Source organism: Lissotriton vulgaris, chromosome 7, assembly GCF_964263255.1.
Source record: "Lissotriton vulgaris chromosome 7, aLisVul1.2, whole genome shotgun sequence".
NCBI lineage: Eukaryota > Metazoa > Chordata > Amphibia > Caudata > Salamandridae > Lissotriton > Lissotriton vulgaris.
The window spans coordinates 1,300,264,512-1,300,279,031 of NC_141695.1; the positions used below are offsets into that span (position 1 = coordinate 1,300,264,512).

Genomic DNA, 14,520 nt, shown 5'->3' on the forward strand with positions numbered 1-14,520 from the left:
AAACCTACATGATCCCTGCGGTCTGTAACAGTTGCCTCGATTGGACCCCCAACAGACCCCCCTTTTACCGACATTCCCGCCGATCTTCGGCTGGTAGTCACCACTGTTGCCTGCTCGAAAGGGCACCACGGGTTTTTGGCGTACCACTCCCGACCCGCTCCCGCCTGGCGAGGACGTACCTGCCGCCCCTGGCAGGAGCTGCTTGTGCCATGACACAGAGTCCAGACAATCCCAAGTCAACGTGGCGTCATATTCCTTAGCTTTACGGAATTTCATGTCATAACCTTTCCATTCCTCTCCCTCATACATTGAATAAAAATCCATAATGCGATTCTGATAACAAGTCAACTCAGTCATTACCTCGGGTTTACGTTCTCCCAGAAATATAGAGAAGGCCTTAACCCAGTTTGTTACTGTCTCATCCACCCTAAACTCCGCCATCTTGGCGCGCCAGACGCTAGGGTGCCACAAATCTTTCTGTGTTTTCGCATACTCCATCTCGCGATGGTCAGTTAACAAAGAAAACATATTTACATACTTGTCCCCCCATATCAACTCTTTCGTGGCCATGGGAATGTGCTGTGCAACCTTTTCCCGCCTCGAGGGTATTGAACCCTCCCCCGCCATTGGCAATGCGAGCTTACCCGAATCGGCCGTAGCCCCTGCCGTCTTTTCTTGACCCACTGCTGGTCCTACCGGCGCCACCTGCGGGGAAACAAGAGGAACGTTCGCCTTTGCGGCATCTCTCGACTGCCGCAACTGCTCGATTAATAATCTGGCCTCTTCGGCCGTATCACCCGGGGTCGCTGTGCTCCCCGCCTTTTTCTTCAGCCATGCTGCCAACTGGGTGGCCAATTCTGGAGGCATTTCATCATCCTCGGTAGGAGTGATCACCACCGGGATCGGCTGGCCTAAATCAGGATTCGGTGCCTGGTTACCTGCTGGCATGAGGGGGGTGACTGGGGGTACCTCTGTAACCGGAACCTCCCCCGAAACCGCCCTCACCTTAACCCATTTCCCTCTACCCCTGGGGACAACTCCCGGCAAGGCCGGGCCTATTACCTTTTTTGGATGCCCCGGGTCGCTCAATGCGGCCACTTGTTTCTTCACCTCTGCCAAACCTCGACCGATCGATTGGACTTGTCCGAGTTTTCGATCCATGCAAGCCATCCGGTTCGTCAACAGGCGTAAAACCTTCTCCATCTCGGAACCCTTTCCTGCTTTCTTGCCGGTCATGGTTTCGAGTATTCCGCCCTCGGTCGATCTACGAGGTCCTGAGATCTACGAACTCCGGATAACTGAAAGAGAAAAAGACAAGATTACACGTTCTCAAAAATGGCTGCTTGTTCCGTCGAGGGCTCACGAGCAACGAGTTGGTGCAGCCTTCAGAGCCGAGGAACAAGAGGTTGCTTCTTCGGATTCCCGCTCTATTTATTCTTCTGCGGGAGGGCGTGTAGCCTCGTCCTGTACGCCTACGGGGCGTGGTCTTCTATGGAGGTGTCTAGGACAACCCCTCTTGAGCGGGAGAAGGCGCGCCCCGGCTACGCCACTTCGGGCATACCAGCCGGGCCACGCCCCCCGCCCAAAATGGTTTCCCGGGGGGATCGGGGCACCCAACCATACGTTCGGGGGGACCGAGTGGTCGCCCCTTTCCATTTTGACTGTAGCCAGGTCGTTGCTCCCATTGTGTAAAATGGGTTACACCAGCCAATTGTTAGTTGTTAACTTCCATTCAAAATATAGTACTTCAATGTATCAAATTATTTGTTACATTAAACCTGACTTATTGCTGAATTCGAATTTAAAGCAGCATTTAATGCAAAAGTGCCTTTAGAAAGTTTAAAAGTTCTAGTGGCTGTTTCTGATTACTACAGCAGATGTCACCAGAGGCAGTCTGATGTCCTCCTGCCAAGAGGTGTTCTATATTCGCAGAATGGGTAACAAGATGACTTTTGGTGTCAGGATGGCCAGAAAGCTGTGGCCACAGATGGTCCAACTTTAAAGGAGTTAGTGTTTCTGATAGGCAAATGCAAGTCATGCAGCAGCCAACCCTTCCCACTGTGAAGGTAGATAGGCTGGCATCACTTCCAACCAGGGAACCCATTGCAGAACAGTTTTTTAGGGAGAGGTGCTCACTATACTGGACACACCTGAGGATTGTGCCCATGATTCTGACCCAAGTAAGAAGGGTCCCAACTTCTTGGATTTGGGGCAGAGAGATGCACTACGGGATAGTTTAGTGCAGCCACACAGGAAATGCTGTAAGAATGGGTAGAGATGCCCCACGGAGATAGTAAATCCATTGGCTAGGGAGTCCTCTTCACCCACAAACTCGAATTTGGCTTAAAAGTTAAACTAGTGGATTCCAGCCCCAGAACACTGTTGACCTCAGGAAGAACAGAAGAAAGAATGTACCTACTGAACACATGGACCAAGAAAAGTTGCACCTGCTGAACCAAGACAGGACTAAAACTAAAAAACCTGTGCCTGCAAAGTGTCCAGTTGACCAGTTTCCACTGGACATGCCCTGGACACCGCTGGTGACACTGAGAGATTGAGTCCTAGCCCCCAAGAGGTGCCTCTCAGGTGGTGGACCATTTGCTAGCGCTAGAATGAATACTTTTTATGCCCAAAGAACTGCAGCTTTTTTGGCACAGAGTCTGAGGCTCATAGACTCCTGCTACTTGCTGGTATGTGGATAGCTTCGAATACCATTGAGAACCAAGGCTTTTCACTAGACCACTGGACTTTGCCTGTCCTTCGATGTCAAGCCCAATTCTGGCATCAAGCTGCAGATGGACCTTACGCCTCTGAGCTGTGGTGCACAAATTGGAGGATTTTTACGACTAACAAATTAGCATATGGTCGTGTTTTTATAGTTCACGGTATTGCGCTCTGTAGTCTAGTGGACTGAGGTTTCTATTTTGAAGGCCACTGGGAAGAAGCTGCAATGTGTTTACCGACACTTACCAGAAAAAAGCAAAACACAAACAATAAAATGTGATAAAAGGCCTTTTTTTCAACACAGTTTGTTAGCTAAATTGCCATTTTAGCACATATAGGTACCATTATATTGTATCTGGTTTATATAGAAAACAGTGTTTTTTTAATAAACAAAAATATATATATACATATAGCATATACTGTTTAATAGCACTTGTTGACTCTTTCTTGCATGAACCTACAGAAAAATATGTGATAAATACTGTCTGCAACAGCTCCCAGATAAGCATAATTTGTTTAAAACCATGTATGATGTTGACCACAGATGTGCATACAAATATAGATGGTGAACCTCTTATGCAGCAAAAAAGAGCCCAATATCTGGGTTCAGGGACCTGTCTTGTGTGGTGGCTAACTTCCAGATACTATCTTAAGTGTAGCCCAACAAGAAAGAAAAAATGTCTTTCTTTTTTCTTTCTTTCTTTCTTTCTTTCTTGTTGGGCTACACTTAAGATAGTATCTGGAAGTTAGCCACCACACAAGACAGGTCCCTGAACCCAGATATTGGGCTCTTTTTTGCTACATTAATCTCTTTAGGAGGATGACCTGTTCTTAAGTACCTCCTTCTCCCCCTTTCTTTGTACATGAACCTCTTATGCAACACTTCCCACGTGTTATCATAAAATGTTTTCACATCGAGCTTTTACATTTTCTCATTTTCTTATTCAAAGGTAAGCAGGTGCTTTATCTATGTACCTTTTATCACTGTACTGTGAAAGCAGATTTGCTGGATGTTGTAATGTGTGACAAGAACATTTGTGTCTATTTTTTGTGCTGCACTTTGGTGCCGTGAGGAGGATTTTGTTCTGTTGTTTTTTGCACTACTTTATTGCATTTTGTTGGTGAGATGTACTGTTTTTAATGTTTTATTGCGGTGTGACCTGTTATGTTTTGGTGTTATTTTCCTTCACATTATGTTATGATACTGCGCCCTGTTAATTACTTTAGAGATGTCAACAAAAGCCAAAAGCAGCGCATGCCTGTCAAGTTCCTGTGACAAGCAACTATTTACCACTACATAAGGGGATAAAATACTTCTGGACTGTTCCAGCCCTTCCACTAATAAAGACATCAGTCAGCCCAAACTGTAGCAGAGGCCATAGGCATTATTATATAAACTGATACTTTAAGTGCTAATTTAAGTCAAGAGCTCTGCCACAGTTTTGGCTGGAAGAGCCAAACACAACATAATAACAAACCCAAAGTAACATAACAAAACTGTTAAAAGATAACAGAGGACAGGACAGCAAAGTAGTACAGAACTCAACACAACAACCACTTTACATCACAATGCCACATTGCAATTCGGGAGCATTAAATTACAACAGAATAAAAACACCAGCAATCATCTCCATCACTGTGAGGAAAGTGGCTTATTATATGATCTGGTTGTGAGATCTCACTTTGTGATAAAGACACAATTCTGTATCAGGTTCAGACAGGTTTTTTTGTTAAAACCATAGCTCAGTTTTGGGTAGCTAGGGCTCTGAGCAGTCAGGCTTTATGAAAGGAAAAAGTGTAAAGCATAAAGAAGCACCAACACAGTTGAATAAGAATAAAAGGCAACACATGAAGACTCCAACACCAATTAATAAAGATAAGTTGTATTTTTATATTTAAAAAGACACCTCAATGACGAAAATACACCAAAGGGTTCTGGAGTTGTGAATTTTCAAACATCCAATAAACCGCAGCTTCCTTGGACCCATCCATGACCCCCGGTAGCCTTAGTCCACCTTTCGCTCCTTTCGTGGCCACCATCTTTCCTTACTCTGACAGGAAGTGGTGGCTTTCTTGGCCAAGAGAGGCATAGAGAAGGTGCTGATGCCAGAAGTAGGTCAAGGTTGTTATTCCCACTACTTTCTGGTACTCAAAAAGGATGGAGGCCTTTGCCTCATTCTAGACCTGCACCCTCCGATTTTCTTCCTCAAGAAAAGATATGCTCATGCTCGCTCGAATCCTGTCTGCCCTGGACCCGGGAGACTGAATGATAGGATTGGACTTGTAGGTTGCATATTTTTGCTCCTCCGTCTTGCCTGCCCACCGATGTTACCTGTGATTCAAGGTAGGCCACAAGTACTTTCAGTAGCTGTACTCCCTTTTGGCTGTATCAGCTCCCCTCAGGTGTTCACCAAGGTGATATGGGTGGTTGCAGTTCATCTGGGGAGATAACAGGTGTCAGTCTTCCACTATCTCAATGGTGCTAAAGGCAGGTTCATCCCAGGCAGTTGTCTCCCACCTTCAGACTATGGTGGACCTCCAGAACTTGCTGGGGTTCACTATCAACATGCCAAAGTCACACCTGACTCCATCTCAGATGCTGCCTATCATCGGAGCCTTTCTGGACACAATGCAGTTTTGGGCTTTTCCTCCCAAATGGGGAGTTCAGGATATTCAAGCTATTATACCAATGATTCAGCCTTCATCCTGGTTCTCATTAAGGCTGCTGGGCCTCATTTCCTCCTGTATCCTGCTTGTGATACATACCTGCTGGCATTTACAGGCTCTGCAGTGAAATCTAAAGTTCCAGTGGGTGCATCATCAGGGTGATCGCTCCAACATGGTTCAGATCTTGAAGGGACTGCGAAAGGCCTGCAGTGGTGGCAGAGGAACAGCGACTGGGTCAGCAATAGAACCCTCTCATTTCCCCCAACCAGAGCTGACAGTAGTGACTGATGCACCACTCTTGGGATGGGGTGGCCATCTGGGAGAGGTAGAAATCAGAGGCCTCTGGCCTCCGACAGAATCTGGACTCCAACTCAATCTACTGGAAATCTGGGTGATTCAGCTGTCATTGGATACCTTTCTACCCTCCATCAAGGGAAGGCTAATGTGGACAACACCACTACCATGTGGTAATGCAACAAACAGGGAACAGTGGGGTTGTGGACCCTTACTCAGGAGGCCCTGTGATTCTGGATATAGCTGGAGCAGCAGGGAATGTTCCTAGTGGTTCAACTCCTGGCGGGTTCTCTGAACACCAGGGGGGACAAACTCAGCGAAATATGCCTAGCAGATCACAAATGGCGTCTTCATCCAGAGTTGGTGCAAGGTCTCTTTCAAGTGGGTGTTGTGCCTTTATTGAATCTGTTGGCCACCTCTGAGAATGAGCAATGTCTGCAGTTTTAAATACTGGTGGTTTGAAGGCGGCTCTCTCTCATAGATGTTTTTTGTCTTCAGTGGAGCCCAGGCGTCCTCTATACCTTTCTGCCCATGCCACTCCTGCCCAGAGTTCTCAAGAAGATCAGGAATGACCGGCACAGGTCATCATTATGACTCCAGACTGGGTTTGGAAAGATTATTATCCCGAGCTGTTAAGCATGGCCATCGGTCCCCCGATAAGACTGCCCCTTCAGGAAGATCGTCCATCACAGCAGAAGGATAGGGTTCACAACCGAACCTGTAAATGCTCTGCGATTGAGCAGCAAGTGTTGTCAGTATTTGACCTCCTGCCCAAAGTCTGCAATGTTATCTTACCAGCCAGACATCTCTGTGCCAAGAAAGTTTACGCCTGTTGTTGTAGCAACTTTGTGGCATGGTGTGCAGAGAGACAGGTTGAAACCTCATTCTGCTCCACTCTCTCATGCCCTTCTAGTTATCATTTTTTTTGCGCAGCAAGGCTCTGTTTTGGGTACCTTAAAGGACTATCTTTCTGCTATCTCAGTCATTCTATGGTTGCTAGATTAGCCTCCCTATTCAAATCCCCTCTTGTGAATAGGTTTTTGAATGGTCTGCAACACATGTTTACACCTTCGCCCTTAATCATGCCTCAGTGGGACCTTAATGTAGTACTCAACTTTTTGATGTTCACTTCCTTTCAGCCACTGCACAACTGTCCTCTAGGGCTCCTTACCATCAAGATGGTTTTTGTAGTGGTAGTAACATCTGCCCGGAGGGTCAGTGAGATTCACGCTTTGTCATCTAAGCCTCCATACCTGAGCATCTTCTCAGACAAGCTGGTTCTGTGCACACTAGCTTTCTTCCTGTCGAAAGTTGTTACTCCCTTTCCTGTAAGCCAGTCCATCACCCTGCCTACCTTTTACGCTCTGCCACATCCCTCTAAGAAGGAGGAGTAACTCCACACGTAAACCAAAAAAGAGCATTGCAGTTCTACCTTGACCGCACCAAAGAGTTCCAGGTGGATGACCAACTTTTTATGTGGTATGCCGAAGTGAATAAGGGAAAGGCTGTGCAGAAATGAACCATCTCCAAATGGATCATGTTCTTTAAAATCTGCTGGGCATTGGCCAACAAGCAACCTCCTGAGGTATTGCGTGCTGATTTCCCCAAAGCCAAGGCTGCGATCATTGCATTACCATGTGTAATTTCGGTCCTGGACATCTGTCAGGCAGTAACCGGGCCTCCCTGCACATTTTCAAAAAACACTACTGCCTGAATGATCAGGTCTGTCGGATCGGACTCTTTATCCATTTGATTCCTGCAGGACTTTTTGGTGTGAAATTGTTTTGCAGACCAACCTCTGGGGAGGTATTGCTTGGGTATGCAATCCAAGGTAAGGAATTTGAGGTAGAAGTCAGGTGCACAAGTTACTTACCTTCAGTAATGTCTTATCTGGTAGAGATGCTATCTGACTACAGGTTCCTTGCCGACCAACCAATCCTCCCAACTCTGCAAACTGATTTCTGGGGACAGGGCTGCACCTCTTTCAGGACCCTAGTTTTTCACACCAGTGGTCAGTGTTCTTCATGGCTCTGCAGTCCTGGCATGGAAAGTCAAGAAAATAAACTGATGGCAGCGTGCTCTGGAGACTAGTGGTGCACTATGCATGTCACTTTTGGCATGGACAATGCCGACCACGCCACTGTGAGCAAAACAATGCCACCTTCTGCCGTGCAGGGGGTACTGCTCATGAAGAATTCCAAGGTAAGGAATCTACAGCTAGATAGAGTCTCTACCAGATAAGGGGTTATCGAAAGTAACTATATTATAGTTAATATCACATGTGAGGCCACTTCGAGAATAGATATGGTAATTCTGCTATTTAGTGAGTAAATTGGCGTTTTAACGTTTCAGCAGAGAAAGGAAGATTTCAACCTGGAGGGTTTCTGTTGTTTCTTGTTTGGTTGAAACTAAGAAGTGGACCCCCTACATATGTCTTTTTTTGCAAATATTTTATATGAAGGATAAATGGATGGCCAGAAAAAGGTGGGAGAAGATGGCAAGACACCAGATATTTTTTTTATATTTGTGGATAGAAAGGAGAAATCTAGTGGGGGCAAAGAGTCCGGGCCTGATGGGAAGTGGTGATGGAGAGCATTTTTAGGTCTCGCCTTAGACAGTGCCCACACTTTTACCACAAAATCTATTGCTCCTTAATAAAATCGAAAAAGGACTTAGAACCTAATGATTATTTACTATTGGTTGCCTTCCTCATCACTTTCATTTCTTTAGTTTTCATTCATCAGTGACAGCAGCTGCTTTAATTTTGCCAGTTGCTTCTGACATCTCAGAGGGCTTTGGGAGCATTTTGGTTTCACTTCTTTAGATTTGACACACATACATTAAAGCACTTGCTGCAGCCCAAATTGCTCAATTAAGTGAGAAATATCACTGACGCAGCACAGCGTAATCTATAGTGATCTATAGTTTGTGCAATGCACGCTACTAAGCTATGCTGTAATATCGCAGTTAATGGAATGTGTGATCGTGCCAGCACTTCTGGCTTGCGAAAGTAATTTCAATAAACATCTTGGACAGACTCAGAGCAAGAGTAGCGACGAAACAAGGGGGTGCTGGAGACCAGGGAGGAGGTAGGTGCAGGGAAATTGACCGAATGGATGCCACTATCAGGTGCTCACCCCCAGTATAATATACCTTTAATGTTGATCCTCAACAGGGACAAATTTACTAACTGTCATGCATTACAGGGTAGCAAGCACAGTGGCTGCACTGCATTGCTTGAAAGGGAGAGAGCAGAATTGCTCCATATTTACAAAGATATGGACCATTTCTGCTCTCTCCTTGTGCTAGCGCGCTCTGTGCAGCCTAGCACCAGCACAGGCACCGTTGCATAATAATGCACAGATGCCTGCATAATGGGTAGGATTTTTTTGTGCAGGAAAGGACACCTCCCTGCCCAAAAATAATCCTTAGATATATGTTCCTCTTTCTGTGTATACTGCAGAATGCAGTACAGGTGGCAAGAGATAATAACGAAAAGAAATAAAGATTCTCAACTCGAAAGCATCACCTTGGAAGGCATAGCATTTTGAAGTATTCCCAGGTCTACAATTCGTCGTAAATCTGTAAATGTGCACACAATTCATGGATGGGAGTGCCCTTGCTCAATCTATGGAATGCCTCCCAAGTTGAAATGTAACGTAGCGCAGCACAAACAGCTGCCTTGGGTTAGATTTCTTTACAAAGTCATGCAAGGCCACACAAATCAGGCCTTGCTTGGTTTTGTAAATATTACTGAAGCCTTTGTGTTGTCCTTGTGCTTGACCTAAAGTGGTAGGGCGGCTGTGGGTGGAGAGGGCGTTGGGTTGGGGGAGAAAAAAAAGAAAAATAATTTAAAAAAAAGACTTACCTGCTGCACTGCTCCGGTCTGCTCCAGCTGATGCCTGCATCGCTGCCTCGGTAACCGACGGCCGGAACGGAATGGGCCCTCCGAGCACAGGCTCCGTATCCAATCCAGACACTGCTCCCACACGAGAGCAGTGCCAGGATTGGTATGAGCGGCTTTGTTTGCCACTCAGATGGTGCATTGGAGTCTGTACTGTTTCTCCATCCCAGCTTTGTAACACAGCCTGGTTGGAGAAACATAAGTGCACATGTGTGTCTGGTCAACCTCTGACGACCGGCCAAACACACATGCGCACTTATGAGTGCACTTTACTCCTCCCTTCCATGCTCGGCCCGCCCGCCCTATATTTTTGTATTGGGCTCAGACAGCATAAATAAAATGATAATAACATTGCGTTCATATAATTTTATTCATTGTCTGCTGGCACGGACTGTGGGGCGACAACTCGTCTGCCATTACGGAGGAACAGCCCATGCTACTAATAGCATAAATTGTAGATGCATAGCTCTCAAAAAGGGGGTGTTTTTTACCATGGCATTTACTAGAGACCCATGTTACTGATAGCTAGCGAGCTATAATTGTATGTGCATCTTTGTTATGGAGCAAAAACAGATTGTCTTTGCTTTAGAAGGTAATACTGTGTAAATAGACCAATCTTACAGCAAATATGCCAACATAAACTAAAGATCGTGCACACTTATGTTGTGTTCATTGTACCCTTTGTGTCCCTGTCCAACTGTCATGTGTGTGTTCATTACAAAGGATTGGGACTCCTGTGAAGCAAGGTGCACTTTAATACGTTGTGCACTGAACTCTTTCACATCCTCTGTGTTTCAGATCGGATCATACTTTGGAGCAGAGCTGTGCACTGTGGACCTAGACCGGGATTCCAACACAGATCTGGTTCTTATTGGTGCCCCAATGCACCACAGACCCACGACCGGGGGCATTGTGCAAGTCTGCCCCATATCACCAGAGGTAGGTCACTGGCACCAAAGTATGTAGGTGGAATGTCCCTTCAAAGTTTTTAGCATCAAAATATGCCTGTTTGATAACACTGCCTCACCCAGTCAATAAAGGGTTATTGTTGGGAGGTACTTTGATTGGAAATTTTAAAAAAAAGGATTACAAAATCCAGTAGTTATTTCTTTAATGTGCTAATCAGTCTTTGGACTCCTTTTTATCATACAACATAACACCGAACTGCAGTATGTTCTATCATCAACTGTTCAGATCCACAATCCTCTATGCAATAGCTGCATACTCAGAATTATTTTGCCAGATCCAAAAACTTCTTTATCATTCTCACGTGAAAAATGTATTCCCTTATAGTCCTAAGAACCTATCAAATACTTCCAGCTGCTTGTTCTCCCTTACTATTTTTGTTCAAGTGACTGGTGCATAAGAACCCCCTAATATGGAAGGAATCTTAGTTGTCCTTGCTGGTGTTCATTACACATATGAAATGACCCAAATACAGTACATCATATATGCTCATGGAACAACTATGGGGGGAATTCGCCCATTGAAGTTAAACCACTTACTTACTTTTATCCCCCGCAAATATGTTCTAACTACGGGGGGAAATGGGCATCGGCTAGAAACTATGTTCGGGGTGGGACTGGAGACAGTTGGCAGGACACCCAAAACTGGTGGAATGGGGCACCCACTTACAACAGATACAGTTGCCTTGAAGATGTAGATTGACTTTCTCCTGGGATTGATTGTTCAACTTGTTTCGACAATACACTCTCTACATCTTGCCCTAAGCTCACGTCATCTCCACGCTTCCTTGAAAATAGTATTCTTCCGGCTAGTATGGCCTTGATCACAGGGGGGGGAGGTTCCAATCGCCCAGACGTTGATGTAATCCCCAAGCTCTCCAGCGTAAAGACAAGCCTGGTAGTTGCAATTGAACACAGTGGGAAGGGTACTCCCTCCCAAAGGGAGGTGTATGAATCATGTAGGTTGTCCCACGATGTAATGACTTTTCCGGTGCTACCCCTGCTGGATGTAGCCACCCGAGATGATGGATCCCCGGACAGCAGTCCCAACCCGTTATCGTTGTTGACTAAGGGGGGTGTGTCTGTCCGGTCCCCTGTGGAGGTCCCTGGGGGGGGGGAGTTCTATCCTTGTTTCCGGATGTGGCCCCTAGTATTGCCCCCGACCCTCATGCGACTGATTGTGTGTCAGGGTTGGAGGGAGTTGGTGGCGAAGCGCTAAAAGTGCTTAGTTGGAATATAGCAGGCCTTGCACGGAATATTGACATACCCGATTGGAATCTATTTGTAGAGTCCTTCGGGATTTGTCTATTCCAGGAAACCTGGTGCTTGGAACCACAACACAAGGTGGGCTTTACCACCTACTTTGTGCCTGCGTTACAACCACCCGGAGGGAAGGGCCACCCCTCTGGCGGCCTATTAATCTGGGCGAGCATCTCACTGGGTCTCTCTATTAGGTCCATTGCCACTAAATCGCCTGATCTGCAGAGAATCTTAGTTAGAGGGCCATGTGGGGGGAGGAAGCTCGAATTTTTTAACATCTATGTTAGAGGATCAAGGGGTGGGTCCTCCACATTGTCCCTTACGGGCATTGAGGAGGGCCTCAGTTCCTGTGGTTCCGACTCCTTTGTCTTACTGGCCGGGGACTTCAATTGCACATTTGAACCTCTGGCTAGAGAGGATATATTGAGCACTAGGGAGGATGATGTTAAGAGAGGTATTCCCCCTCTTACTTTGGTTCCTATCAGGAAGTGGACACAAAACGCCATTGATCTTAATGCTCTCTGTTTGGAATATGGCCTGAGGGCAACCAATGGAAGATCAAATTCAGATTCCACAGGAGCACATACGTTTAATAGAGTGGGTCATTCCTCGCGAATCGACTTCATTCTTTTGAACTATAGTCTCTGGGCCCACCTGATAGATATGGTGGTTTTACAGTCCTCTGCTAGCGACCATAACCCTCTATCTTTGTCCCTGTCTTCCCTGTGGACGGGTGTGACCCTAGCCCAAACCCCACAAGTGTGTGAATCAACGCATGAAGTATTGCCCTCTAATTGTGGTAGGCGCCTAAAATGGAATGTTGTTGCTGCAAACGAGGAAAAGATAATGGGTGTTAAACACATAATGTCTAATACAGCGTTGCGTTTAGACTCCATTGAAGCTAGCACGCTTGAGGTTCCAATTTTGTTCACTGAAACAATAAACGCACTAGGCAAACTGTTTATGGTCCGCTCCTCAGGCACAAGGGGCAATGCAAGAGGTAGACCCTTGGGTAATGCGGGGTGGTTTTCCTCTGCCTGCCGTGTTGCCAAAAGGGAGTTAATAAAAGCAGTGAAGGCTAAGGATGGGGCCCAGATTAGTCTTGCTAGGTGTAACTATAGAAGGACTTTATCAAAGGCAAGGGCCGAGCATGAGAACCAGTTTTGGCACGATTTGAAGGTGGCCAGCTCAAGGAAGGACTCTAAGGGTTTCTGGGACCTAATAAGAGCTAGGGACAGATCCGTGGACTCCCTTATTATGTGCAACATAACTGAGGGAGTGTGGTTTGATCACTTCTCCAAGCTTTATACAATGGTTAAGGGCTCCGAGTCTACCCCGACGGAACAGTACCCCACGGTTCGCACAGAGCCCGAAGAAGTATTTTTATTTACTTCTAAGGAAGTAGAAGGGGCTATTAAGTGCCTTGTCCCTAATAAGGCAGCGGGCCCTGATGGCCCCCCGGGAGACTTGCTCCGCGTCAACCCAGCCGAGTGGGGGAGACTTATTGCCTCCTTATTGAATGCTGGCTTGGCTGGCGCAGCACTACCGGACTCATGGAAGGGCGCAGAGGTCGTCCCGATCTTTAAGAAAGGGAGACGGGATGACCCTGCTAATTATCGACCTATAAGCCTCTTGGATTCCACGCAGAAGGTGGCAGGGAAAGTGGTTCTAGGAAGGGTCTTGCAGTGGGCCGAGGAGAATGATATTCTTTCAGACTTTCAGGCGGGTTTTAGAACTGGTATGGGGACGATCGAGCAAGCATTTCGGCTAATGATGCTCTTTTGGAAAGTGGTTGTACTGGGCAAAGGCAGTCTGTACCTTGCATTTATAGATCTAAGGACTGCCTTTGACCTGGTACCACGTAACCACTTCTGGAGTATTCCCCCATACTTACTGAGCATGCTAATAAAGTTTCATGCAGACAACTTTGCACAGATCAGGTGGGGTAAGCAGGGACACAAAACAACACGAATACCTGTAAATAGAGGTGTCCGCCAGGGTTGTGTGCTAGCCCCCACTCTGTTTTCATTATATGTTAACGGAGTGGTGGACCATCTGCTTCAACATCCTGCAGACGCACCATCCCTGGCTGGCAGGAGAATACCTACCCTCCTATTTGCAGACAACACCCTCCTGTTCTCTAAATCACCAGCGGGTCTGCAGAGTCTCCTAACCAGCTTTAAGGCCTTCTGTGACTCAAGGGGATTAGTTATAAACACAGAGAAGACAAAGTTCCTGGTCTTGAATCCCCCGAAGAAGACAGTTAAACCACCTACCCTAGATTCAGTTCCACTCGAGAGGGTCAAGGAGTTCAATTACCTTGGTATTCGTCTCCGCAACTCTATGAGTTGGAAATCCCACCATCAAAAGATGCTGCTGACCCATAAGAGGGTGGTGGGGGCCCTCCTCAAGGAACAACGTGCCTCTGCCCTCAAACCAATTGCTCCGGTTCTCGATATCTATATGGCACGAGGTGTCAGTGCGGCTCTCTATGGGGCAGAATTATGGGGTGTTCAGAATGTGGACCAGTTGGCCTGCTCAGAAAGTAAATTCCATAAGGACTTATTGGGCCTCCCTTACAGCACTCCAACTCTTCCTCTTCTTTTAGATATGGGCACCCGTCCTATTAGTGATCTGGTGAGGCTGCGCCCACTCCTCTTGTGGGCACGAATCTGGAGAGTCCCGGAAATGTCCAGCTACGCAGAA

General features: G+C 46.5%; 1 protein-coding gene across 1 annotated transcript in view; it reads left to right on the forward strand.

Annotated features, from left to right (window-relative positions):
- The window catches only part of LOC147703538 (integrin alpha-M-like), a 509,428-nt gene that overhangs the window by 278,048 nt on the left and 216,860 nt on the right, over positions 1 to 14,520 (forward strand). Inside the window, exon 13 of the mRNA XM_086931904.1 lies at positions 10,388 to 10,528. Coding sequence (XP_086788030.1) covers positions 10,388 to 10,528 — 141 coding nt within the window. The remainder of the gene's footprint in view (positions 1 to 10,387; positions 10,529 to 14,520) is intronic.